Source organism: Ooceraea biroi, chromosome 7 (genome assembly GCF_003672135.1).
Source record: "Ooceraea biroi isolate clonal line C1 chromosome 7, Obir_v5.4, whole genome shotgun sequence".
Taxonomy (NCBI): Eukaryota; Metazoa; Arthropoda; class Insecta; order Hymenoptera; family Formicidae; genus Ooceraea; species Ooceraea biroi.
Genome location: NC_039512.1, coordinates 16,459,502 through 16,485,456, shown reverse-complemented (window position 1 = coordinate 16,485,456; position 25,955 = coordinate 16,459,502). Strand labels below are relative to the sequence as shown.

The following is a 25,955-nucleotide window of genomic DNA, read 5'->3' as shown; positions in this document are numbered from 1 at the left end:
CGGTATTAGTCATCATACTTACGTTTTCTCAAAGCACCGTTGCATAAAAAATTCGAAATTGGTTCTCCGAATAGTGAGACGAACGTCTGCAGGATCACGGAGTGAAAGTAAAAAAATCATAGGAAGCGATCCATATATCCGGTTCACAAACTTTATTACCGATATGTTTTATAAGGATAGAATTACTATTCACGTATTTTCGAACATTTTTAAAAATCATATTATTCATCGGTCATTGTAATAAAAAATTACGGTGAAATTTTTTGACATAAAATACAAAATTAATTTTTATAAATTGTTGAATTATTTACATGATCAATTTTGGTTCTAATCAAATAATTTCTATAATAAAATTTTATAAAAATAATTTCTAGTTTGAAAACAGTCGCCAGAAAAACGTGACAAATGGAAAAAAATGCGCAATGTAGATCGAATTAAATACGTATTAATTTAATCACATATAATTACAATCACATGTATTTACGACATATATGCCAAACTTTGTTTTGAAGATTTCTTATTGTGCATTGAGGAAGGCTTGATATGACTTGGATAGATAGAGTATCATTACTATAATTAAATGTTATTGTAGAATACATAAAGGTACCGATTAAATATAGAAAATATAATAAAAAGTATCTGTGTGTCATTGACCACTCTTGCAATTGGGCTTTTGATACAAAATAATACAGGAAATAGCAAACATTGAGATACCTTGAATATAATAACTTGAACACAACCTTTTTTATTTAATGAGTTCGATTTTACAAAGATCAAATCTGCACTCAATTCCTTTAATAAATTATCATTTACATCACAGAGTGCTTCTTTTTTCACGATATATTTTTTATATTTTAGATCAAATTCTTTTTCTTAGATAATTCTTAAACTAACATTAAATTATATATGTGCGCGTGTGTGTGTACGATATATATTTAAAAAAGTCGCTTTTCTATTTCTCTCCTAATTCTTTGCTCTTCTATTTTAGAAATCTTCGTTGTTAACGTTCAGAACTGCGAATAATTGTGTATGTATAAAATACAAGAAAAGCTAATATGTGCGTTCTGTAAATAGAAAATATACAATAAAATTATGAGAAAATAAATCTAAAAGGAAATGAGTGCATCAGATCATATTTTATCTTTTATATTCATAGTATGCGAAGGCGTGGTCTGAATTTATATCCAATTTAAATTGAATTATGCATGGATTCAAATTATAATGGTTGAACAGTAAGCGATACTATGGTATGGCCTCGTCGCGATCTCGGCGTAAACGTTGCATAATTATGTTGATTCATAATCAATTAGCAATTACAGAAAACTGGATATGAAAAGATCTGTGATTGTACCTAGCGCAACGCAGCAATTAATGTGATAAAAACAATCTTTTCTGTTTTAATTTCATCATAAAAGAACTTGCGATATAAATTCAAAATATTGTAAAATCGCGCGACCATACGGTTTCGTCTCAAGATGCTTTAAATTTTTAATGTATTCAATTAGCATTACACAGTAATTTACCCTTCTTCAGGAGATTAGAGCATTAAAGTAACTAATTTTTCTGTTACACTCAGAAGCTTGTAATGTACAAGTTTTAACAACTCACTATTTGGTCTCAATGTATCTTATATGTATTTATATATAAATTATATATTATGCATACATCTCTCTTAAGCGCGCTTATGTATCTCGTTACGCTAGGTGTCTTCTAGGTGAAGTCTTTCCATTGAGAATGCCAAGTTTAGAATCCTCAAACGTACGCTCACTGCACGATTCTTGTTCTTTACGATCGCTTGTTTGCCGATGTGCAATTTTTGTCAATATTACACGAGGGATCCAGATCCGATTAATTTTGTCGAGGCTACACCGCAACCTTCTGCCTGAAGGTAAACTGCTGTTGCTCGTCGGCTTAGGCCGTTGGTGCCGCTGCCGCCGGTTCTCCTTTCGCGGCATCCTCGGTCGGCGTTGGCAAAGTCGGGATTTCCGGATATTCTAGCTTAGCGCCGTCCTCGCACTCGAAGATCGGACAGCAATCGGGAAGCTCGCGGTCTTGTTGGTCTTGTCGGAGAGTTTGCACTTGGGATTGGCTTTGGGTAAGGGGCCGCAATCCTCTACCAATTCAAACAGGCGGCCGGAATTGTCGTCGGCGGGCACGCAAGTGGAACGGCCGCAGAACGGCGCCAACTGCCACGATTTCGTCGGCTCGATGGTCGCACACTTGGTCGATGCGAAGCACATCCCGGGGAAATCTGCAGCATGTTAAATGACATTACTCCGATTAGGGTGGCTTCTGCATAGGTTCGATAGGGAGAAAAGCCAGCGAAAAGCCAGGAGAAAATTTTAAATGCAGCTGAATATTTATCTACTCACTACTGATTCTTTCAATTGACTATTCTTTTTTTTATTTTAATGGCAAACGTTTGGCTCTGCTTTCAGTAATCTATTGTAATGGATCGATCATTCTTTTTCTTTTATTTTTACTTTATGGCAAATTTCTTTTAGTTTTTGGCAAACATGTGGTTTTGCTTTCAGTGATCCATCGCGATGGATTCGTTACAAGAATTCGTGGATTACTTTCACGAAAGTTGCGCTCGATTTTCACCGAGGATGACGCACACGGATGCGGGAGTAAAAAAGCCATCCTGCTCGCGCGCGATGAAATGCGATGACTGCACTTCCTTAATAACGCGCTCGTTCACTCGCTCGTGAGCGTGTGTATTATCTCGTTACCTCGTCACGCGTGAGAAGTGTCGTTACTTTCTAGTGTATCCTATCTGAGCGATGCTAATGCTTCTCGCCGCAGTACATTGTAACATTATTCGTTAATTGGCAGCTTGGTAACGAGATGAATAAGAGAAAAAACAAATTGGTGAATAAAATAAGTTGGTGTGTGAAGGAACAAACACGAGAAAGAATTTTTCCTTGTTATACTGCGTATCTTGATGAACGACGGAATTGATGATGACACGAACACATCAATTGCCCGAAAATATTTTACTTAAAACGCCTTATAAATCGTGACACTTGTTTCAACGTCTACTCTTTAAATTACCAATTTACAATTTTGTTTTCTTAATTTGCGAAAATTTCTCGCAACCAGACACGTGAGAAATATGCGAATAGAATTTTATTATATTTGTATTTGTCTTTACTTTAAATAACTCAACATATGTACATGCATACGCTAGATCAGGCGACCTATTTTTGCATCATTCTGTATCTGCAGCAGACTAATGATTACAGTCACAAATTTCACTTCCTCGCCGCAGTACTATGCGCGATAGCGACAAGCGCAACGGATGACGGCATTACGGGGCTAAGCTTGATCATAATCGGTCGTGGCCTCGGTGTGCCCATTTACGACCATGACAACGATAGTGACGATGACAACGATGACGACGACGACGGTGACGATAAGACGACGAGGATGATGAAGACAGGGAGCACCATTGATCGTCGTCGTCGTCGTCGGCGGCGGCGGCGGTGATGACTGTGCTAGAAACTTCAAGGAGAAACACTTTCACTGTCATACACCGAGTCGTTCGTTTGCAGACATTTTTGCGCAACGCAATTGACGACGACAAACGTTACAATGGGCGTTAACGTGTATCGGGTTGGGCTAACAGGCTCTCGGTTACATCAACCCTTCGCCGATGACTCACGACATTCGCGAAATCATTTAACTCTATAAGTCGAAGGAATCGCGAACGGAAAAAACGTCCTCGCGCGACGCGTTTTAAGAATTCTGACGACACGTTTTGAAACATCCCGCTCGATTAAGCAGCGTCGATTTAAGCAGAACTAAATTTATTTATTTATTTAAGCGGAAATAAATTATGGGAAATACACTTAAAAAATAATAAAATAATAAGAATTTTGTTAAGCTAATTTGCTTAATAATTGATTAATTTTTCGATTTCGATGCATATCGAGGCAGAACGAATGAAAGACTCGAGCAAGTTCATAATAATAAAATAGCATGGAAAAGAAAGTTACTTTAATTAGTGAAATACAATTATTTTTACTCATGATTCATGGTATATTGTCATTTCTTGTTCGTTTCGCAGCTGCGAGCGCGATATCTGCAAAACAAACGAGAACTGGCACAGGGATTATGCGCCTCACGGAGATGCCGGAATGTCTGGCCGTAGCTGATCCAACTATGTCTCTGGTGAGCGTGTTATTTGTGAAATTTAAATAATGACGTGTTCGTTACCGTTTTTTCAATGCCACCGGCACACCGATCGGCTCCGACGTGATCAGCGTTTACGGCAATGCTAACACTTATTGCGGTTTGTCCGTTCCACCGGTCGGCGTAAAGTAGCAAACAAGGACACTTCAAGCGAAAAAGAGTTACTACCCAGTAAGCAAAATGTGTGCAACCTGCCAGCAGATTGGCAACAGATTGCTGCAGAAGTTGATAGCAAATTGGCATCCGTTATGTCCGCGTTAGGATAGTGATCCGCCAGCAGAGCCTGCTAACAGACTCTGACGGCAGATTGGCGGCGGAAACCGAGCAGGATCTGTTAACATCTGACGGCAGATTGACGGCAGAAACCGAACAGAATCTGCAGCTTTTGGCCATTCATATTCACGATATATTAAGGGGGGAGCCTGCTTTAGAACGTTGAAAATAAGGTATAATTTTACGAATTTTTTGGAGAAACTATACAGCGGATCATTATAAAACTTTGATGCATTTATTAGTACATGTTTAAAGATAAGAAAAATTATTTTTTTATTTGAATACATCGCCTGTAGAGGTCGTCCTGGAGGCATCTTAGTGCAGCTGGCATTGTAAATTGGTGAGCATTCTCCTGCCTCCAAATTTCATCCAAACTGAAAAATTGAAATATTTTCTCGTTATTTATGAATTCCCATCGTCGATGAACCTTTAATATTCATAAAAACATTAAGTTAAACAATTACTTTTGCATGAAAAAGTTCAAAAACTTTGCCTAAAAATCGTACTTTTGTGTTCTAAGCTCCACCATTTTGGCACTTTTCAACTTTTTTCTTCTCTCTTTGGTTCATCGACGATGGGAATTCATAAATAACGAGAAGATATTTCAATTTTTCAGTTTAGACGAAATTTGGAGGCAGGAGAATGCTCACCAATTTGCAATGCCGGCGACGCGGCTGCACTAAGATTTCTCCAGGACCTCTACAAGCGATATATTCAAATCAAAAAATAATTTTTTTATCTTTAAACATGTACTAATAAATGCATCAAAGTTTTATAATGATCCGCTGTATAGTTTCTCGAAAAACAATTCGTAAAATATACCTTATTTTCAGCGTTCTAAAGCAGGCTCCCCTCTTAAAGCATGTGTTTACTTTTAACACACTATAAATTGTTAAAAGAACGCATTTGTTTGTTTGTTAAATTAAAGTACATTTGGCTCGATGTGTCTTTCTGACAGTTCGTTGCATAATCTCTCTCTTATTGTTAATTTATTCTAATCTCAAGTCCGAATTTTGCTTTCGAACTTCAGATGGCTCGTGGCGTGCGTGAACTACATGGACGTTGTCCATGGGAGCCTCCGTGCCGCAAGTGCAAAAATTTTCAGAAAAATTAATATTATCGTGCCAACGCGCGTGTATTAACTTATATAACTGTTAGGCTAAATCGTAACATCGAGTAAGAACTCGACGCGTGCACCGCATAGCGGTGCGGAGCGAAAACGCATATTCATAGCCGTGTAAATTTGAATACTGTCAAAAGCTGCAGATCCTGTTCGGTTTCTGCTGCCAATCTGCCGTTAGATTCCGCGCGCGCAGATCTTGCTCGGTTTCTGCTGCCAATCTGCCGTTAGATTCCGCGCGCGCAAATCTTGCTCGGTTTCTGTCGACAATCCGACTTCGAGCCATGTTTGCAGATTCTGCTCGGTTTCTGCCGCCAATCCGTTCTTAGATCTTGTGAGCAAGCTCCGTTACATTTCTGGCACCAATTTGTCGAATTAATCGTTAACAACAACTTCTGTATCAAATTTGTTGTCTTTTGGCTGGCAATAGTTGATAGCGGATAGTTGGCATCATCTGCTTTCGGCAGACTTGGCTATCTGGGTACATTTATACCAAAAAAGAGTGTACTCGGAATTTAGAAATTACGTGAATTTCAGAATAGAGAACGAGACTTAACTGCAATCTAAAAGGGTTCGCGGTGATGTATTTAAAAGAGTTAACATAAAAGAGTTTCGCCATGACTCATGACCTTTCCAATCATCTTCGTATCGAGAAAGACGGGGAGAGAAAGAGAAACGCATTACTGCACCCTATAAATCGTATGAAGAAGAAAGTGGTACCGAGAAAGGCAGAAGCAACACGGCAGGCGAAATACCGGCAGATCATAAGGTAATGGTTACGGCATGGAACTTTCACGCAGTTTCATGATCATGATGCTGAGAGCGGTTTGGTTACTTATCTTTCTCTCGTCCCGTTCACGGGATATCACGTCGGATCATGTGTACAACCCACGTCCCTGTGAATCAGGAACCGTGCCTATTATGGGATAATAGGTGCAAGTCAGCATAGAAAAACATCAGGAGTCACGCGTATCAGGGTCGATTTACGCATGGATGAGTACTAAGGAGACGTGTGCGATAATTATAGAGCAGAAAAGGCGATATTATCCGCGAGGTCGATGCAAGGGAAACGATTGTGAAGGATTACAAAGTGTAGGAGAGAATATTTATTGGATGTTATCTTAGAATCCGCGAATGGCCGTGATACTTGTTGTTGTGAAATTTTTTTATGCGATGATTTTATCGATAATGAAAATCTTCGCAGATCTATAAGTGATTCGATGCAGAGTTGTTGCTAATAGGATTTTGTTTATTAAGAAAATCTATCACAAAGAAATTCTGAACATCTTAAAAACGTTAATTAATATTGAGCAATTTTTCTCTGAATGGATACATTTTATAAGATTACGGAAAACTCATGATAAATTTGTTTTTATATTTAAGACAATCTAAAAATTAAAAAAATTATTTGAGAGTTTTATACTTTCTGAGAAAACGCAGAGACTCTCTGTGTTTAATATTTATGATTGAAAATTTCACTTTTGAAAGTAGTTGAACGCACTTTGCAATATACGATCAATTCTATGTACATACAAACCCCATAATTATTTCTCAGTCTTCTGAAAAAATAATCTCGACAGATTCATCTTTCTAAAATAATTTTCGAATATAAATTGTCGTTTCTCTCTTTTGTAGAAGATGATATTAGTAGCGCATATATCACTGAGACTTCAATTTAGCTGTTCGACACGCGTAATATATTATATAATATATATCATAAGAAAGTTAAGTATCTTCTGAGGACTTAATGGCGATAATTGTTCCACTTTTCAAACATGTATATATACTTCTTTGATTTCGACCGGTCTCTTAACACAGCGATTCTCAATTTCTACAAATATTTCTTTCGTAAGAACTGAAATGTCGTGGGAAGATCCTTGGATATGTAACGTCCTTGAGCACGCGAAATTTTGACAAGCTGATTGGTGAACCTTTCCCGTTTAAAAGTATAACAGCCTTTGATATTAGGATTTTCTCCAAATGAATTCAGAAATCTAGCATTAACGGGTTACATGGTAGGTCTGGGACACTCCGTATAAACATTTTAAAATTTATATTGCGTCTGTCAAGAAGATTGGTTCGATTTTACGTCAAATTTTACTTAAATTTTACTTTTACTAAATACGCTTCCATATGCAATGTTTAACTTCTGCTCGATTTTTTCAGAAAAATTCTCGAATTTAAAGTAATTAAATTGATAATTAAATTGTCATTCACTTTCATTGAGTGTTCAGAGCGTGACTTGTTTTTTTTAGTTAAAATTATCACGTCTAAAACTCGCGAACCATTTTCTAACTGTTTTAGTAGTCATTGCAGTTTCTTCATAGACTTTACAACTAACTACATGTATTACATGTAATACAAGTAACAATGTCGATAATGTCCATATATTGGATTGTAATATATGACATCAGCTATCGAAAATCGAACTTTTCCGTCGTCAAGAACTTAAATGTTCTTATCTTGTATAATTATCGAACGCCATTAGCATCATATTATTTATCTAAGATGAACATCGTTGCTCTAATGATGACATTAAAGTACTGCATAATAAAAGTATCATGGAAAAACACCTCGAAGTTTCCTTTCATTAGACACAAATTATAATGCATATAATCACTATATTATAGTATCGATATTCGAATGTCCAATGTGCTTCCCTGATTAGGTTTTAGTCAATTTAGTCAATTAGTCGTTGAATTGAATCTTATTCGGCAGTATTACAATTAAACAAAATAGTATTATACAACAATAAGAACTAGAAAGAATCTACTTTTATACTTTCCATTACATCTTAAATTTATGATCGATATATCTTACATACAGTAATATTAATAACAAAAATACAGTATCTAAATTAATTTTTCATTCTGTAAAATTCTGAAAATTTATATAAAAAAGTGAGAGAGAAACTTATGTGTCACGAAGCTTTCTGTAAATATTTGTAGTACATGACTTTTTATAAAAATCTTTATATATTGAAAAAATTAAATTAGACACGGTGATTTCTCACGTGTCTTCTGCGATCTTACTGCAGCGTGCGTGAAGTCTGTTGTTAATTTTATAAATTGAAAGCTAGCAGGTTACTCACCGCGAAGGACATCAGCGGGTATTAATCTCCGGAAAGTTTTCGGGCGTTCCTGCTCCTTGGCCTCCTCAGCGGCGACGGAGGCGACAGCGAGGCACAGCAGGACGAACCGGATGGCGGGCTTCATAATTTCGAGTCGTGACGAACAGACGCAGGGGTGAATATTTCTTTACGTGGGAGGGTAGGAGAGAAGAGCAGAAAAATGTGGAGCTTCTTGTATCGATTAAGACTGGTTGGGCCTGATCCTGTGGCGGCATTTTATAGCCGGGAATCGGGCGGGGTTCCCGTTATCCCCTCCAGATGTACATGGTGTCACCTCTTGAACCACCAGTCACTGAAGAGTCGTTCACGACCGGAGCTCAAGCGGTATCGGAGACATCAACGCACTGGGTCTGTACGGTGCGCAGGTAGGGATGCATCGTGCACGTTTGGAATCGAAGAACCGATTGCGTTCGGTCGTACTGTACCAGTATATAAAAGATTTAGATAGGCACATCTTCAACATAGAAAAGATTCTACATTGGAAACATATTTTTCCGTACGATGATTTGAAACAATTTGTTCTACTGCTAGCCATGAGATTGCCTTTGTGTTGAGTACTTCCCTTTCCTTATTAGTGTTTCTGTAAAACGAGCAATTTAAAAGATTTTTTACTTTTAGCTAATGTCGATTGTATCAGGTGTAATCGTTTTATTCACTGAATTCGATGAATCACGTAACGCTCCGGCGACTATTTATGGATCAACATGATGGATGAAATAAACATAAATGTGTAATACAGCGAGATTAATTAATTAGTAGGCAACCAGTCATTATCGCAAGATTGTTGCAAACGTGTCTCCAGAGATTAACAGGCCGCCGACAATTCTCATCTATTCATTAGAGAACCTTGACGTGAGTGTGCACTTTATTAGACACAAATATAAGGTGCTCATAAATTTATTATCTCATTAAAATTTGGTATGATACTATTATGCGATAATACAGTTTACAGATTACAGTTATATGTTATAAAAAGATACATATTACATGTGACTGAGATTAATCTCAAAGCAGTTTATAATTTAGCAAACACTGTATACATAAATAAAAAGGATGCATATATCTTGCGATTTCATGCGTAGCTCGCGTAGCGTGCAAGAACATAATTGTCACATCAGGATAATAGCATGAAGCGAGTTTTCATACTGTTCGTTCTTAGTAATTACCAGTTTTAGTACAAACGAGCAATTATAAGGTTTTTACAATAAGACTAATTGAATTGATTTGAAAAATTGAAAATCGAACCAAACTTTATGACTGATCCAATATTTTTTAATATAATATTTGGATTCTATTAATGAAAGTAAAAACAGGAGTATTATCTAAGTCTTAGATCAATCTTAGATAAATCAATTTATCTTAAGATTTATCGAAATGAATAATTTACGAAGCGGACGTGTGCGGTTGAACATAGCGTAGAGCCAGCTTTAAAAATTACTATCGTAACTTTTTCTTGTAGTTTTTTTATTAACACTACATTTACGGAACCCGTCAATTTGACGGATTGAGGATTCATGTTTAAAGATACAGAAATCAAACGTATTATTTTTTATCAACGCGAAACCGAAAATCGAAAACAGAAAACCAAATTTTAATGTATCCGTCAATATGACGGGTTTCAGTAAAACTAGGCAATGTCCGTAAATCTAATGTTAACAATGGTAATTGCAATGATTTTTTAAATTCTTTTTTAGTTTTTTCTATTGTGTGTGTGTGTGCTTACGCACAAAAGTTTTTGTTATTAAAAATGGGCAAACTAATCGAATAAAAACTGATAGACCTTAACTCGCGAAATTTAAGGTGCTATCGATACAGATTTTTCAGAAAGACTTACAATTAGCATACCCGTTATAGTAAAACGTGAATGCTAAGGAGGCCGCAAGCGGTTGATTCACTTCAGCGTGAAGGAATTGTTCGAAGGCGCGACCCACTTTTTGTATAACTCGTATGGTTTCTTAATAACGTACGTACAGAGATTACACGGAAACAATTTTAAGTAATATTGCGTAAAATATTCGTATCGCATACGTGGAATCAAGAGAATTTCGAACGTATAATCTTTCAATTTGAATTTCTTAACTTTATATCATTACATGGTACGAAATAAAAAACCATATTATATGTTTTGTAATGTTTTATAATGGTTAATTGCCGAACATATGAAAATATGGTAACCGCCGTTCCGCGAATATCTTACGCAACGGTGTCCCAAAACACGTAGAGAAAGGTCTCGTCGAAAATATTAGAAGGTAAGTTTAACTTTACAAGTTAATTCCAGTCTTACAGTTCTTTGTCTGACGTAATCACTTTTTTGTCATTTTTTCAGATCATGTGCATGTTTAGTCTGCATCTTGCTATTCTATCAATATACGTTGTTTAGAAAACTGACTCACCTCTTCTGCATGCGGGATGCGAACTAGGAAGCGAGTATCGTTCACCACGCCTCCAATATCTGGCTATCGGCCTCGGCGTCAGTTGAAGCGGAAGTGCGGAGATTCTTCAGCTTTGCTTACCGATGCTGCCGACGCCGGTGCTTGCGCTCTACTGGTGGTCGCCGACCTTGCGATGCCGCCCTTGACGATAGACGCGATTTGAATGTCTGGATTTTTCCATATCCACGGCCTCTACTTCAGTTTTGGTCAGAAGATCTTAAGGGGGAGCTTGCTTTAGAACGCTGAAAATAAGGTATATTTTACGAATTGTTTTTCGAGAAACTATACAGCGGATCATTATAAAGCTTTGATGCATTTATTAGTACATGTTTAAAGATAAAAAAAATTATTTTTTGATTTGAATATATCGCTTGTAGAGGTCGTCCTGGAGAAATCTTAGTGCAGCCGCGTCGCCGGCATTGCAAATTGGTGAGCATTCTCCTGCCTCCAAATTTCGTCTAAACTGAAAAATTGAAATATCTTCTCGTTATTTATGAATTCCCATCGTCGATGAACCAAAGAGAGAAGAAAAAAGTTGAAAAGTGCCAAAATGGTGGAGCTTAGAACACAAAAGTACGATTTTTAGGCAAAGTTTTTGAACTTTTTCATGCAAAAGTAATTGTTTAACTTAATGTTTTTATGAATATTAAAGGTTCATCGACGATGGGAATTCATAAATAACGAGAAAATATTTCAATTTTTCAGTTTGGATGAAATTTGGAGGCAGGAGAATGCTCACCAATTTACAATGCCGGCTGCACTAAGATGCCTCCAGGACGACCTCTACAGGCGATATATTCAAATAAAAAAATAATTTTTTTATCTTTAAACATGTACTAATAAATGCATCAAAGTTTTATAATGATCCGCTGTATAGTTTCTCCAAAAAAATTCGTAAAATTATACCTTATTTTCAACGTTCTAAAGCAGGCTCCCCCCTTAAGCAGCGGACCGGCGTCGATGATTTCACCTTTCTTTGCTCAGTTGTAGGATATCCTGTTGGCTACTTCAACCTCGGCCTTGGCTACCGCCTCGACCAAAGCGATTGTCTTGGCGATAGTCTTGTCGGCTAGTTCACGCGACTTCGAAACAATTGCTGGTTGACCGGCGGTGGCTTGCGCCTCAGCGGTTCCTGACCAATGCCGAGACCTCATGAGAGTGCTTCTGCAGACGCGGACGCAGTATTGTCGATTCCAGTGCCAACTTTTGCCCCCTCGATCGTGATCGCAGCACTCTCCGTCTCGCTCTTGGCACTTCCCCGATGCAAGACGCCCTATCCATTTTTACTGTCGGTCGACGCACTGGCAGACGCAGCGACATATTTCACAGCTTGTCATAGACATCGTGTCTCTTTGTAATATATGTGTGAAATATATTTTTTATTTATAATGTTATATATTTTACTATTGCGTACATTTACTAATATACCCACGAGAGCAGCCAGCTTCTGTAATCTGAAAAATAAATAAAATTAAATGAATAAACATAACATAAAATAAAAGATAGAAACACAGAAAATAGTTATACTACTGTTTTTGTGTCATGCTTGCTGCTGCTGCCATGGTTTCTACTATTTTGTTCATTGCTTTGAATGCTTCTACAATTGCTACTGCTTCAGCCGTTCCTATTGCTGTTACTATTACTGCTCCCGACTGTTGTGCTTGTAGCAGCGGATGCAGCAACCGCATCAGGTTGGATAGCTTCTTTTGTAGCTTAACCAGTAGTGGAATCAGGTTCATCAGCCACTCCATTGTCATCCGCATCTCCATTAACTTTACCTCTGAAAAGAGTAATAATAATAATACTAATAAAAATAAAAATAATTATATATACAGAGTTCAAAAAAGTGGAGACCCCTAAATAACTCCGAAAATATGCAAGATAAAAAAATGTTTCAGACAAAAGTTGCAGGATTTCAAATGACGCATTACGTAGCAATAGTACGACCTTGAAGAGCTTTTTGTTAAGATCACGTAAAGATCACCCTAAAATGTTTAATTGCTACGTAATGCGTCATTTGAAATCCTGCAACACTTTCTCTATCTTGCATATTTCCGGAGTTATTTAGGGGTCTCCACTTTTTTGGACCCTGTATACATAATGTACGATATTCTGTCACGTATATATTATTAACATTTGATATAATATGATACTTACGATTTCTCATGTTGTAGCTGAATATGAAAGGTCGTTAACTCGAATTATCGAACGTTCTCACGCAAGGAAAGACAATTGTTGTCAGAAACTGAGCTTGGTAGTATGTAGGGATGGTAGAGATGGTCTCGCAAAGGTCTCGCGACGCACACAAGTTTTCGTGTCCGTGTATGCTCGGGCAGTAGGAGACAAACATATTTTTCTGTCTCTTACTCACTCAGGCAGTTATGCCAGATTCGAAATTCGAATCCCAACACACGTGATAACATGTGAAGAGGTCTCGCGATGCACACAAGCTACGTATCGCGTCCGTGTGCGCCATGAACGCGAAACGTAGTTGTATGTCACGCTGCCATCAGCGTGCTTGGACATTTTGCGTGTCAACTGATGTGTGTATGAATTTCTTAAAGAAACTATGGAATACTATGGAATTTGTGTTGCTTTCGCCCGTCTGAAGATATGAAAAATACACGTTTTATATTTTATAATGAATATCTATTAATACAATTCAATGGTGATTTACATAAATTGAACGTTTAAGTGTAAAACAATGCATTTTAACAAGACAGATTCCATCCAGACAATGCAAATCAAATGGTGCGTGGAATAGACTGTTATTGTTATATCTAAAAAATTACACACTAACGTTCACAGCCATTTGCTATATTTTAAGGATTATCAATCATAGATATTCGAAATACGACACACAATACAAATTTTTCTTCCGTGAGGTCCGTAAATTATTCTTCACGCTGTTAAAAAGACAAGAATTATTCCTGAATAGCGAATCGTTCTTGCCAAATTTGTAAGCGATGTTGATTTGTTAAAATTGGATTAAGAACGGCCGCTATAGAGTTTATGCGTCCTCGAAATCTCTCATTATCTCGTGCCATTTCTTCCCATGGACCTTTTCGAGCTGCTCGGTAGGCATAATTCCATTTTATCATGACGTGTACAATTGGAGTCGGATTAAATTTTACCTGAAATGAGATTATAAAATTTTCTATTACATTCACTGTGTTTATCAAAATCATAAGTTGGTCACGCACACGCATACATATGCGCGCGTATATAATGTCAGCTTTTTATACGCACAGTTGCATCAATTTAAAAAGAAACTAATTCTCAATAACTATGTCAATTACTTTAGAATATAACATTAACAAAAAGAGAATAGAAGAAAATACTATTACATTAAATACAAGAAAATAACATAGATTTTTATAATTTATATTTGTAATAATATAATTACTATAAAAAATATTGTGAATGATATAACTCAAGATAATCAACAAATATTAAGAATTGTCAAATACCTTTCTCGCTTCCATTAATTCTTCAATGGATTGATCGTCCTCGTTGATCGTGTCCATTGAATCATCCTCGCTGTCTTGGTCGCTAGAATTCGTCTCATCGCAGTCAATGTCAATCGTATTTTCCGCTTCTGACTCGGCATCGAAGAGTATGCAGAAACTATCTTCCGAATCGACCGAACTCTCCGACAGCAGCCGCGACCGGAGGGAATCTCTATGCGGGACGCCTTGCGCACATTTTTCGCTTTTATAATCTTCGTCGATCGCAATCGAGGAATCAAGTACGTAACGTTGAATAGGAGACTCCGCTGCTCCTTGCCACGTCTCTTTCTTCGTCGGTGATTTGTCTTTCATAGACAGTATATCGGAGGAATTAAATGTTGCAGGACTGACCGTCTGTCCGATAGGTTGAGCATCATCTGTAACATCGTAGCCATGTGCGTCATCGAAGTAACCAGGCTCACTGCTTAAGGAATGATTATCTTCTATTGCGTGATAAGCTTCGACGTTCTGCCAAGCCTCGTAATCATCTTCAATGTCTATATCGAAATTGTCCCTAGGCTGCTTGCGATGACTGGTCTGACTTACACCGGAACGTCTGAGCTGAGACTTCGCCCTACCGCGACCTTTGCCGGTCGCGACGGCGTTGGTGCTCTTTTTCCAGTGATGTTGCTTCAAGCGCTTCGCAGCTACCTCCGACATGTCCTCCACGCATGTCGGTCCGTAGGAAAATGGATCAGTCACGTCTTTCCATACCTTCTGGCACATATCGGACAAGCGCGTCGATATGGGAATTTCTTTAATGGGATCCTCTGCGAGCTGTGGGAGAACGTCCGATTTAGAAACTATACAAAAAGACTCGGCGCTTACAGACGCGTCCTCGTTGATGTTAATGTTAGGAGGAACAGTTTTCTCCTCTCCTAACTTCTCCTCGCAACTCTCTACAGATTCTTCTAAATCAACATCCATAGGGCAGAGATTAGTTGATTCTACCGCTTCACGGTTACACGATATATGAGATTCCATCGCATCGCTGTCCTTGCAGGTATCGCTAAAGCCCATATCCTCTGCCGAGTCTTTCACAGTCTGGTGCTCATTAGTCCATGTCATGTAATCCTCATTAGTATCATCATAATAAAGCCAGAACTTCTCATGATCCATTATGAAAGGCTTGAACGTATCAACGGGTTTCAGATCTTCGAAACAAGTGTGCTGCGGAATTTGTTTGATGTCTAAAGATTTTTTCTCCTGTATCTCAAAATTATATGGTTCGTCAATGGGTTGCTTTTTGTGCTCTGCTGAATGTTCGAAGAAATTGGTGTCTATTATATCGTTATTAACAACCGTGACAGATAGTGCACTATCCATTTTGAATATCATGGCTGATTTCCTTGCTAGTTTATTCCAAACAGTTTGAATAAAATTATTCTTCTTTTCACACTTCACAGGTGATTCTTCATTGCCCTCTCCACGTAGGACGTGGTTCGTCGAATATATATTTTCCATTGCGACTTTGGACGGCGTCTCCGTGTGCTTTGCTGGATGTACGTTAGATTCACAGGAAGGGGATGCTGATGAACACGAGGCAAATTCACTAGATAAATCTAGGGATAATAGTCCAAGATGCAAAGGAACACCTGGCATATTCCAATTCAACAAATCGGTATGTCACCGCTACTTCTGTGTGTTCTTGTAAAGCCTCTGTGTGCTGAAAAATATAGATGCTTATTACATTGGATTTATTTATAATTTAGAAAATTAAAATACTAAAACAACATGGAACGTAATGAATCTTTTTTAATTTATTTTAAAAATTATAAGAGTCTATATTAATTAGAATATTCATACATTTTTAAGTAACAATTTTGTCACAAAAACTACAGAAAATACCCTTTGATTGGATTCTCTAACTTTAAAAAATATCTCATAACTTGTTTCTTGCCAATTTTCAGAAACTTTTTTAGAGAATTTATTGCAATAGAAATTCTTTTTCTTTTTTATAATTGCAATTTAAGGGTGTGTTCGGGGAGCGTATTTTCGCGCTGTTAGCATCAGTCCGTCTTTGTTCTATATTGAATGAGTAACAAAGATAACCTGACGCTGATAGCACTAATAGCGTGCTCCCCGAACATACCTTAAATGGTGTACCATTTTTTAACACTTAGAGGACCAGGATTTTTCCATTGACATTTGAAATTTTTTAACGTAAAATTTATGCATATATGCAACCTATAGGTTCCGTAAAGTTCCCAAGTTCGAACCTGGCTCCTACACGAGTCACCCCGGCCCTCTAAGGGTTAAATAAAGAATTTGCAATTGTATATTACGCGATGCAAGCAAAATTATTTATTTTGAAAACCCAGTGGAGCATATTAATTAATTAATAAAAAATTGCAGGAAATATTTATTGTAAAGAAAAACTCATGCCCTAAGTGTGTACATTAATATACACACGCCTATTAATTTCAAATAACACGTGTACAGCCATCACGTGTGACAAATATCGGGAAGTTTAGTCTACATAAAAATCTCAAAAACAATCGATATGATATTTCATGCAAGGATATCACAATAATCAATAGATCATATCTGCTACTGAAAATTTGAACTAGTGTACGTTGAATATATGAACGTGATTCACGTGGCACACGGATTTCGTGTTTATTACAGAGATTGCGTTATGCAGTGCTCGTGGAATTGGCGTTGCGAGTTCGGAGTAATTAATGCGTTATACGGAATTCCTATACTTCCAAACCATATTGCACGTGCACGTACACACGTCATAACAAACGCACACATGTACACGTATGAGTACATACTTACGGGAAATACAACGTTCGCAGACGTTACAAATGCGATCACACGAGAGATATCGTTCACAGTACGGCGATGGATTTTTCTTCGTAGCTGCGCAATTACTGCACAACAAATTGCTCTTTAAATGTTGTAACTTTCGTATCGATCTTGCAGCAGCGTTGGAGCTTTTTGTCGCAAATTGGCACATTTTTACAGCAGGCATTTTCACACGATCCTCAAGCGGCCATCTTCAATCGTAAAATGGCCGTAGCGTGTGGCCGTGTGCAGCGAAAATTTTTAGGCGGGGGAAGGAACGGACGAGAGCTCACGCCTGCGCAGTGGCGCGTCCTTAAGCAGCGCGTTCACTCTTCAGCCACGTATCAAGAGACGAGATAGAGGGTACAAAGACAGGGTCCCGTACCAAGTGCACGAGGTGCACGAGTATACCGAGTGTTCGATAATAAAAATGCTATTAGAGAAGAATGCATATTTGCGAAAATAATTTTTAATAATTCTTCTATTATCGTAAAGATCGCAAAACAGTAGGAGCTTTCCATTTAGCTCAATCTACTTCAATTCCATATTGAGTTATTGCCCAGATAGCCAAGTCTGCCGAAAGCAGATGATGCCAACTATCCGCTATCAACTATTGCCAGCCAAAAGACAACAAATTTGATACAGAAGTTGTTGTTAACGATTAATTCGACAAATTGGTGCCAGAAATGTAACGGAGCTTGCTCACAAGATCTAAGAACGGATTGGCGGCAGAAACCGAGCAGAATCTGCAAACATGGCTCGAAGTCGGATTGGCAGCAGAAACCGAGCAAGATTTGCGCGCGCGGAATCTAACGGCAGATTGGCAGCAGAAACCGAGCAAGATCTGCGCGCGCGGAATCTAACGGCAGATTGGCAGCAGAAACCGAACAGGATCTGCAGCTTTTGACAGTATTCAAATTTACACGGCTATGAATATGTGTTTCGCTCCGCACCGCTATGCGGTGCACGCGTCGAGTTCTTACTCGATGTTACGATTCAGCCTAACAGTTATATAAGTTAATACACGCGCGTTGGCACGATAATATTAATTTTTCTGAAAATTTTTGCACTTGCGGCACGGAGGCTCCCATGGACAACGTCCATGTAGTTCGCGCACGCCACGAGCAATCTGAAGTTCGAAAGCAAAATTCGGACTTGAGACTAGAATAAATTAACAATAAGAGAGAATTATGCAACGAACTGTCAGAAAGACACATCGAGCCCAATGTACTTTAATTTAACAAACAAACAAATGCGTTCTTTTAACAATTTATAGTGTGTTAAAAGTAAACACATGCTTTAAGGGGGGAGCCTGCTTTAGAACGCTGAAAATAAGTTATATTTTACGAATTGTTTTTCGAGAAACTATACAGCGGATCATTATAAAACTTTGATGCATTTATTAGTACATGTTTAAAGATAAAAAAAATTATTTTTTGATTTGAATATATCGCTTGTAGAGGTCGTCCTGGAGAAATCTTAGTGCAGCCGCGTCGCCGGCATTGCAAATTGGTGAGCATTCTCCTGCCTCCAAATTTCGTCTAAACTGAAAAATTGAAATATCTTCTCGTTATTTATGAATTCCCATCGTCGATGAACCAAAGAGAGAAGAAAAAAGTTGAAAAGTGCCAAAATGGTGGAGCTTAGAACACAAAAGTACGATTTTTAGGCAAAGTTTTTGAACTTTTTCATGCAAAAGTAATTGTTTAACTTAATGTTTTTATGAATATTAAAGGTTCATCGACGATGGGAATTCATAAATAACGAGAAAATATTTCAATTTTTCAGTTTGGATGAAATTTGGAGGCAGGAGAATGCTCACCAATTTACAATGCCAGCTGCACTAAGATGCCTCCAGGACGACCTCTACAGGCGATGTATTCAAATAAAAAAATAATTTTTTTTATCTTTAAACATGTACTAATAAATGCATCAAAGTTTTATAATGATCCGCTGTATAGTTTCTCCAAAAAATTCGTAAAATTATACCTTATTTTCAACGTTCTAAAGCAGGCTCCCCCCTTAATATATCGTGAATATGAATGGCCAAAAGCTGCAGATTCTGTTCGGTTTCTACCGTCAATCTGCCGTCAGATGTTAACAGATCCTGCTCGGTTTCCGCCGCCAATCTGCCGTCAGAGTCTGTTAGCAGGCTCTGCTGGCGGATCACTATCCTAACGCGGACGTAACGGATGCCAATTTGCTATCAACTTCTGCAGTAATCTGTTGCCAATCTGCTGGCAGATTGCACACATTTTGCTTACTGGGTGGTTGAGGGATTGGTTAGATTATTGAGCACCCCGTATATATTTTATCAAGTAAAGATATCGATAAACTGAACAGCGATATATATCCCAATTAAAAAGATATGCAATCAGAAAATCTTTTTAATAGAATTCTTATCTCAATTAGAATTAGAATCTCAAGAATTTTATTTATGAATCACGATCGAGTACATTGCAAACCTGCTTTGCTCGTATGCTTTCGTAGTAAAATTAAGAAATTTATAAAAATTGGTAATCTATGAAAAATTCAGCGCTGATTAGTTTGCCTTCCAACAAAGATAATTATCTTATACTCATCTTGACTGCTGTTCATACTAAAAGGTCAGCATGCTGTCAGAATGCTGTTCATAATAAAAGATTAGAAAATACGAAAAATTTGTCCGTGTTCTGATAAGCGCGGATTTACCTGTCCTAAGTACGAGTCTGCTGAGAGTCACGTGATCGATTACTCAGCTTGGTATAGGTCTAGATCGTTTTAAAACGTTCCCCAAGTAGGAATAATTAATTCGAAGAATTGAAATTTTGGTGTCGCAAGTCAATATGCAACATCGAAATTTAACAACATACAGTAGCCGAAAAATGTACACTGTGAGATAATTATGTGTATTGAAAAAAAGTATTGGTTCCACGTGCACGCATTTATACGCGTTTAACGATATAAAGCGTAAGCCGAAGAGTAAACATACATTCGATCTATGTCCGAGCGTTATCGATATGATACGTTACACATAATCGAAGTCGATTGAGACACTTTCAGGTCATATTTAAGAAAACAGGCTCTCTTTAAAGTTTCGACGAATAAAACGCTCATGAGAATGAATTATATATATTTAACAAAATGTTGTGTATCTTGAAGGAGAGAAAACAAATTATTAAAGGCACGATTAATAAAAAAGTTAAACAAATTGAAAATGTGGCCATTAAGCTATCAGGAAAGCATGTTTTAAAAATAACTGACTAATTTCGGACATGATGTTGCGTCATATAACGATCCCTGACCTGTAACAACCAATCCCTATGACGAAATATTGCCCAGAAATGTCGTATATCGATAAGCTACACCAGAGAGGGCTACACAATAGCAAAGTACAAGATGCACGGATAATAAATATTGTTTGCAATCAAAACACAACATAATGCACGCGCATTGATAAGAGAGTGCGAGACGTGTCTCAGTCATCGCGTTTCATCATTTTTTTGTTACTCTCAACGCTTTCATGCAATGATTGCATTATTTAAGGTCACGTGTAACTTTCCAGCCATTCCTTCTCCCCCTCCCTTTTACTTCCACTTCCATCGCTTTATCATAATGAGTGATATATTGGGTTGTTCAAAAAGTCATTGCGTTTATTTCCGATAGATGGCTTTAGTTGTATATTTAATGTATTGAACGCATCTATAAATTCATGAGTCAAGGAAAAAAGCGCGCGAATCGATCAACAGTTATTCTTTCTATAACGTTTTGGAAATGGAGAGTCAACACGAGCATTTTCGGCAAGTTTTACTTCATTACTTCCGAAAAGGAAAGAACGCCGTGCAGGCTTGTGAAAAGTTGCGAAAAGTTTATGGTAATGAAGCCCTAAAAAATCGCTAATGTCAATATTGGTTTGCTCGCTTTGTCTTATAAGTCGATCATTATTAATAAAATTGTTTTATATTCTTTTGAAAACATTACATTCAATCACATAATTATGTCGTTATTACATCGATAAATTTTGATTTTGAAAGGAAAAAATAATTCGGAAAATAAGCGAATTAAAAATATCGATGAAACTTAATTTCTTTTACATGAAATCGAAATATAAATTTGATTACACGAATTCTTAATTTTGTAGGCTTGCTGTTCCTTATTTTTTACATTAAAAAAGACTAACTTTTCGCGTCCTTCGTGAAGTAGAATTCGGACAATCGTCGTTCCACCTAGTTAAGGTTACACGAAGGCCAGAAAAAGTAATAGGCTTCAGCATTCGACTTTATTGCAAATATTTTGCACCTGGACTCTCCCTCTGTCACGTTTCGGATAAGTATCAGAAACACTTGACACACGTAATCTCTCTAGTCTCATTTATAGAGTCAAATTCACCGTACAAGAGATAACACAAGACACATAGACTACTGCAATATAAGAAATGCTCAGAGATACTGTACACCGATACCAAATTGAAATTGCTGGAGCACATCGCTCCTCATGAACAACAGTGGTGTAACTAAATTCAATTCTATCCGAGCGATATTTCCCAGTTTCATCGCGAGACCCCAGCCGGCGGCGCAGCGGACATTCTCCGTGAATATCTTCATGTTTTCCTTGTAGAGATTGTCTAAAAATGTTTCATGCAGATTAATCACGATTATAAGAATAACCATTATATTACTCGCCGCAACTATTAGGGGTGTGATTTAGTTTTGAGGGTTTTTTTGCTCAAAAACGCATGTATTTAAATATGATAATGAATGAATACCTTAATCAAAATATTTTCCCTCGTTTTCTATACCTTTTTCCCATCTTTTTGGCAAGAGATGGATTCCACCACGATAAAATGACTTTTCTTTTCAGTTGATCCATTCGTCGACGAATTTTCGCACTTCTTCCAAATTATGAAAGTGTGTATCCTCTAAAGCGTGTTGCATGCACCGGAACAAATAATAATCGCATGGAGAATACGCGGGGTGCGGTAAGACTTGCCATTCGAGCTCTAATAGTGTTTGTTTCACTGCTAACGCAACGTGAGGTCGAGCGTTGTCACGAAGAAGAATCACTTTCCGTCGTTTACTCGCAATTGGTGGTCGTTTTTGGTCCAATGCTTGCTTCAACTTGTACAATTGGTGTCGATAACGATCAGCCGTGACAGTCTCATGCGGATTTAACAGCTCATAGTACACTATCCCACCAAATACGGAGCATTACTTTTCAACCGTGAATATTGCGTCTCGGAGTGGATGTTGATGGTTGTTGGCCTGGATCCACCCATGATTTTCTGCGTTTGGGATTATCAAAATAGATCCACTTTTCATCCCCAGTAACAATCCGAGACAAGACTCTTCTTTTTTTGCCTGGCGATCAACGAAATGCAAATGTTCAACCGGTTCGCAATGGCACTTTCCGATAATTGATGTCGAACCCATTTCCCTTCCTTCTGAATTTTTTCCATTTCATGTAAATGTTTGGTAACTGTTGTACGATCAACATTTAATGCTCTGGCAAGTTCTGAAGTGGATTGTGTTGGATTTTCGTCCAATAATCCTTGCAAATCTGCATTTTCAAGCTTTCTTGGTTGTCCCGAGCGTTCTTTGTCCTTCACATCAGTATCAGCACTTTTAAAGCGTCTAAACCAGTATTCACACGTCTTAATTGATGGGGCAGAATCACCATGAGTTTCCACAAGAATTCTATAACCGTCAGCCACAGTTTTCTTTTGATTAAAAAACAAAAGCAACGCATGTCGAAAATGCTCTTTCGGATTTTTACGATGATATAAACACGACTGTTATTGCATCTATTGCTATAATGCTACTAAATGTCATGGATAATGTCAACACTGTAAGAAAGAACAGTTATCGGAAACAGCTGTTGGAACAAACTGACACTACAGCCATCTGTTGCAAAACCCTCAAAACTAAATCACACTCCTAATAATATAATTCATTGATTTACTTACTGTACGTGAAGGTGAAATTGGACAGATTGCCACCATTGATAAAACCGTGCAACCTAAATAGATTGCCGAAACTATCGCGGCCAGGTCTGAAGGGAAGTGGCGTGTACACGTGAAGAGCAGCCGCCCAGTACATCTCGCCGCCGACGGAATTTCCGTCGCAACGCGGTCCGCATCCCCTCATGTCGAATCCTCGGAGATTCAACGGGCCGCCCAAAAAGAAGTGATCGGCGATATTTATTTTCATGTCGTTACTGATCGCATTCAATAATCCACATTGAAGACCCAGCTGGAATGTCTATTTGGAAACAGAGAAAAGTCTCTCATCAATTAAATTGTCGCACATTTCTTCCCGAGCATTCCGAGAAAATGAAGCGTTTTGCAATTAATTTCACATTCATTTCTGTTGGTTAACAAAACAAAATACATTTTAGCCACATGGGAGACTTGAAAAAGTGACGAATTGTAAGATACATAAACGCGAGCACTCGAAATTAGTACATACTTACTACATATTCATTCATCGACCAGTTACTCTGTATATTAAGTTCATTCTTTAAGAAACCTATATCGCCACCCAGTCCAGCCATCTCCGTTGTTAATCGCATAAGGCTCCCACTGACGGGAAATATGGGGGAGTCCCTTCTATCCTTCGTCCAAATGTATCTCAACGCGGATTTCAAATTTGGCCCGCACTGCTCCCGAACGCGGAAGGCCGCTTGTTTCGAACACGTTATATTCCTAAATGCAGCTTCGTATTGTATATTGTGTCTGGAGGTATCCGTTGGATTCAGTTCCACATCGAAGAGAAGTCCCTTGTCGTTCTGCTTAAAGCCGGACCACGGGAAGTCGTGCGTCGTGCTGAATGCAGTAGCAGTTAATCTGGAATAACGCGATCGTTAATGCAAGTTCGAACGATACGCGATACACCAAATACAGCAAACGAGCTACGCGCGGGTACAGATAGACATGCCGACTCACACTGCGTTATATAAGCTCTGTGGAAAAGGTTTCGTGGCGGAGACGTTGAAGTTGGCCGAACTTTTGCTACCATACGAATACTCCATTCGGAGGCGCTCCGCCCTGCCAAACAGATTTGGCATCCTTGCGCCGATAAGCAACGATCCCTCGTTGTTACCAACCATCGTCTTGATCTCGCCGGATACGCGTTTCATCTCGCGTACCGAGAACGTTACCTGTAACAGTGAACGTAATCCGATAAATTTTACGCACGGGCACGTACCTGCCATGCGATAGACTACGATGCAAACTGTTATACATTTAAATCTGAAAAAATTACTTATTCTTTGTCGAATTAATGTTTAATTATATAGACCCACTTCGACACCATCAGGGGTGGCTTCAGAACCTTGACTAGTGTCGATGAAAACTCCGACGTGTTTAAAGCACTCCAGAGCGTCCAGCCGCTCCCGTACTTTGTAGGCAGATATAATAACATCTTCAAAATTTTTCGCTTTAAACAAGTCCGTCACTTGCGACTTGATTATATCGTCTTTCGTTCGTATGAGTCCGTCCACATGTATCTTGTCGACTCGTGCCTGTCACAAGAAGAAGAAGTTTTCAACAATCCTTATGTAACGAAATACATAATTGTAATAATTTTTGGTGACATACTTTTATTGCCTGCAAATCAATGGTTTTCTTCTGGGCATACTCTTCTTCTTTACGTGATTGTGATGTTTTATCAAAATATGTTAACTAGAAGAAACAGATCAGATTTCAACGTATTTCTGATGACTGACATGAAATATCACAAAGAGATGAGATTTAACCGAATTATATTAATAATTAAATTTATACATATAAACTATACAACATACAAGATTACTTACACCCATTTGTGATTTATTGAATTTACTGGCAGGTATATCCTCCTTGGACGTCCGATCTAAACTTGAAGGTTTAGACTTCTAAAGGAAAAAAAAAGAAATAATCACTTATTTAGGGCACATTAAAGATACATTTCTGGGATTCATGACAGGCGAATCATGGAAATTGCACGCTTAAGGATACGCAGCAATATTCATCCGTAAAAATGTGGATAAAAAATTAAGATTTCTGTGTCGGTATATTATTAGGAATTACTCATTTCTAAAACCGCAAGCGTGAGTTTTAGGTTATGCCGTAACATCTAATAATAAATACCTTCACATGAGCGATACCCATATTATGTGATGTGAATTCTTCTCTTTCTCTTGTGTGAGTGTCGTGTTAAGATTTCATGCCAAAAAAACGATATTACGAAGTTTCTGCACCGGTAAAATGCAGAGAAGTAATTGACAATTTCAATAATAATCACAAAAAAAATATTTTGAACACAAATCAACACAAAATTTGTGCGACATGGACAGTGCCATCACGAGTGCGGCCGAGGCACTATCACACACTAACGCACTAAGTGGCACTAAGCTAGAGCGCGACACGCGATACATCTGTACCTGATATACCCGGTGTTCAGATAAAGATCATCGATCCAATATCATGCTCTTCTATGACATCTTTTTTTTTTTTAAAAAAAGGGAACTTCATAAAACAAAATTAATTCAAT

At 37.9% G+C, this 25,955-nt stretch overlaps 3 protein-coding genes across 3 annotated transcripts; all 3 read right to left on the bottom strand.

Moving 5' to 3' along the window:
* Positions 1–429: 429 nt before the first annotated feature.
* On the bottom strand, positions 430–8,827 carry LOC105282831. The gene is given in 3 exon segments (XM_020032812.2): positions 430–2,036; positions 2,039–2,251; positions 8,679–8,827. Coding segments are annotated over 3 exon segments (462 nt in total). The 5' UTR covers positions 8,803–8,827; the 3' UTR covers positions 430–1,911.
* Positions 8,828–13,776: 4,949 nt separating this feature from the next.
* LOC105282825 lies at positions 13,777–17,695 on the bottom strand. The gene is made up of 3 exons (XM_011345076.3): positions 17,440–17,695; positions 14,620–16,324; positions 13,777–14,283 (listed from the first exon to the last, which is right to left on the bottom strand). The coding sequence occupies exons 2-3, from the start codon at positions 16,258–16,260 to the stop codon at positions 14,074–14,076; spliced, it is 1,851 nt and encodes a 616-aa protein (XP_011343378.1). The 5' UTR covers positions 16,261–16,324; positions 17,440–17,695; the 3' UTR covers positions 13,777–14,073.
* A 3,677-nt stretch (positions 17,696–21,372) lies between these two features.
* LOC105282823 (sorting and assembly machinery component 50 homolog) lies at positions 21,373–25,762 on the bottom strand. The gene is made up of 8 exons (XM_011345075.3): positions 25,553–25,762; positions 25,240–25,317; positions 25,022–25,105; positions 24,727–24,945; positions 24,368–24,582; positions 23,896–24,268; positions 23,390–23,684; positions 21,373–22,051 (listed from the first exon to the last, which is right to left on the bottom strand). Exons 1-8 carry the CDS (start codon positions 25,571–25,573, stop codon positions 21,867–21,869), a joined length of 1,470 nt encoding a protein of 489 aa, XP_011343377.1. The 5' UTR covers positions 25,574–25,762; the 3' UTR covers positions 21,373–21,866.
* Positions 25,763–25,955: the final 193 nt, after the last annotated feature.